This window comes from Phytophthora parasitica (assembly GCF_000247585.1).
Source record: "Phytophthora parasitica INRA-310 unplaced genomic scaffold supercont2.37, whole genome shotgun sequence".
NCBI lineage: Eukaryota > Oomycota > Peronosporomycetes > Peronosporales > Peronosporaceae > Phytophthora > Phytophthora nicotianae.
In genome coordinates this window covers 274,199-276,817 of record NW_008649023.1, presented here as the reverse complement: position 1 = coordinate 276,817, position 2,619 = coordinate 274,199, and the positions used below count along the sequence as shown (strand labels likewise).

Below are 2,619 nucleotides of genomic sequence, written 5' to 3'. Positions count from 1 at the left end.
ACAGGATTCCAACGGGTTGTCAGTACATATTCATTTTTTGTCAAGTATTCCGGCAAATATTTGTCGGAAAGTGCCCGAAAGGTATACCTACCTACAGTGATTTCTTTTGCTAAAACTTTAACTTTAGGCAAATTGATTGGTTGAAATATCATCTCATTAGGATCCAGCATAATCCTACTTGTTTCATTTGTCGGAAAACCACTATTGTGAGTTCTATTCGAAATTTCCGCGTCCGTCTTAGAGACACCCCCAGCCTGTAAACCTGCCTTACAGAATAAACCTTTGGTTGCACCAACAATCACTCTCACTCTCTCTTTGACGAGGACCCGCACTGAAGCATGGCGTCGACACCACTACGATCCCCGCTCCGGCGTGGCCATGGCACATCGCCGTACATTGTGGCCAACCACTCACCACGAGAGGGAGCCTCTCTCCGTCCGTCATCTGGATCGCTCACCAAGTGAAGAAGGGCGTCCTCCAGCGCGTCGAACGGGTACCCGGGCAACTCTACCTGCCTCAACACTCGCTCCTGCTGAAGTCAGGACCGATGTGTCTCCCTCCGAGTTTGTTGCTGCTGCTTCTCGTGGAACGTTGGAGAATACATCGACTTCAGAGCGCACTGATACAGCTTCTACTGGTTTCTGCGCGACACTTCCTGCTCCAGAGATTGCTTTTGTCGGTCATGTTGAGACCAGTGCGACTCTATCCGCTCCTGAATGCGATGCTGCGGCTGCAGTCAGACACATGGAGGCAGGAGAAACTGTATCAGTTCATGAAGCGGCTATGGTGATCTTTTTCAACTACTTCTTCGACCCATTATAAAGACATCAATTAACCAGCGGGATACGTCCGGCGAAGTACACCGTGATGAAGTGTTCACTGGACGTTCTTTTGACAGCATTATGGAGGCTGTTTGGGAGAAGTTTTCTCCTAATATAAAGAAGCAAGCCGTTAAGACCGATGGTATCTGGAGCGTGGAAGATCCTCAATTCTCGGAGTGGGCAAAGTTGCTGCAGTTCAAGGTAAAAAAAACGCGTTGTTGACTCTACAAAGCCAGCACAAGCATGGAACCAGTGGATCGTTGCAAATAAAGGGACTACTGTGACTCTCATGGTCTATGAGTACGGTATGGCCATTGCAACTGCTAAAGATCGAGATGACTTTATGAAGGCGTGCGTTCTACCAGAGACGGATCGTGCAGGTGCAACAGCAGATAGTTCCCTGCGAGAAGTGGTGGAGGCGCTTCGACAGAAGTGGAGAAATACTTTTCAGGCATCGTCGATTGTCTGGCGTATGTGGGCGAACCACGTGACGCGAAATCTGAATCGCTCGACTTGGAATGCTAGTATTGCCAACCCACCGCTAAGCTACATCACCGAAACCTTCTCGATCCAGCAGAGCCACGCTTTGAGGAGCATTTAAATGGAGTAGTGCAATCTTCCAGTGTGGCGCTAGACTGTGTGAGAGCCTCTATCGGTGACTGTCAGCAGCTCCGTCGCTACCTTGAATCTGCTGGACGTTACCTTGACGATCCAGAACAGCGATTGGTAGCACGTGAAGCTATCATTGAAGGCATTATTCGCGATCTCGTGCCTCCGTTTCCAAGCACGATCATCGACCCGATGCCCCTGATTGAGAACATCGAAGACACAGAGCACGCCGAGTACGAACCACCATACTCAAGCAAGTTTTCTATTATATCTCAAGTGTGAGAGCTAAAACGTTTCGTACTTTGACTAGTTTACGATTCCTCGTCAAGTGCAGTAAACTCGAAGTCATCATTTCTGGTCGTCAGTGTGTTGAGTTCTGGTTGCGTTTGCTTTTCAATCGAAAGGGGCACAGGATCAAAGTAACCTTGAATCTTCAATCCACAGTGCTGAAATACCTTGCTGAGATTGTATCGTCGGAACGTTTGAACAACAAAAGGCATAATATTACGCCCACTACATTCGAGGTAGTGTCGCTGGAATAAGCGCTTCACGTAGCCAAACAGGAACTCTATCGGGGTTGAAAAAGGGCAATAAGCCGGAAGGAAAATGGGCACAACACCAACACTGCGAAGGTAGTGCACAACCTCTATGTGCCTGGGAATAGTAGCGCCATCCAAAATCCAGACTGAATTTCGACCAGGGTATTGACGAACCGGTCCACTTGGGCAATGTACAAAATCTTGACAGCATTCTGTGAGCTCCACTCGGTCAAATGTGCCCTCCGTGTTGAACTAGTCTAGAACCCCATTAACGCCAATAAACACCAGGATTGAAACCCGTGGCTTTCATTCAAAGTCACCCCGAATAGCAACCTTCTTCCCACGAATAGTGTAACCTCGCTGCGTATCATTCCTCTGTTGTCGAAGCTGACCTCGCCCAGGAAGACAATGTTTTGGTGGCTCCAATCTACGTGGCTTAGTTCCTCCACGAAGCGGAACACGTCACGTTCCTTGATGTGCATCGCGCGTTGCTCCAATACCTGAGGCCATACGCGTGTATTATTCTCCAGACTGACGTTTTTGAGATGTCAACACAATGAGTTTTTTGAAAGCATCTTGGGCTTCGTCGAGATACGCAAGAGGATGCTCTTGGTAGTAATTAAACAGCCATTGACGCTGCTGTTGTGTGT

The 2,619-nt window shown here is 48.3% G+C and overlaps 1 protein-coding gene across 1 annotated transcript; it reads left to right on the top strand.

The window, feature by feature from the left end:
• Positions 1–378: 378 nt before the first annotated feature.
• On the top strand, positions 379–1,712 carry PPTG_23401 (hypothetical protein; the record flags this gene model as incomplete). The annotated part of the gene is made up of 4 exons (XM_008910320.1): positions 379–786; positions 825–1,022; positions 1,054–1,291; positions 1,399–1,712. 4 exons carry the CDS (start codon positions 379–381, stop codon positions 1,710–1,712), a joined length of 1,158 nt encoding a protein of 385 aa, XP_008908568.1.
• Positions 1,713–2,619: the final 907 nt, after the last annotated feature.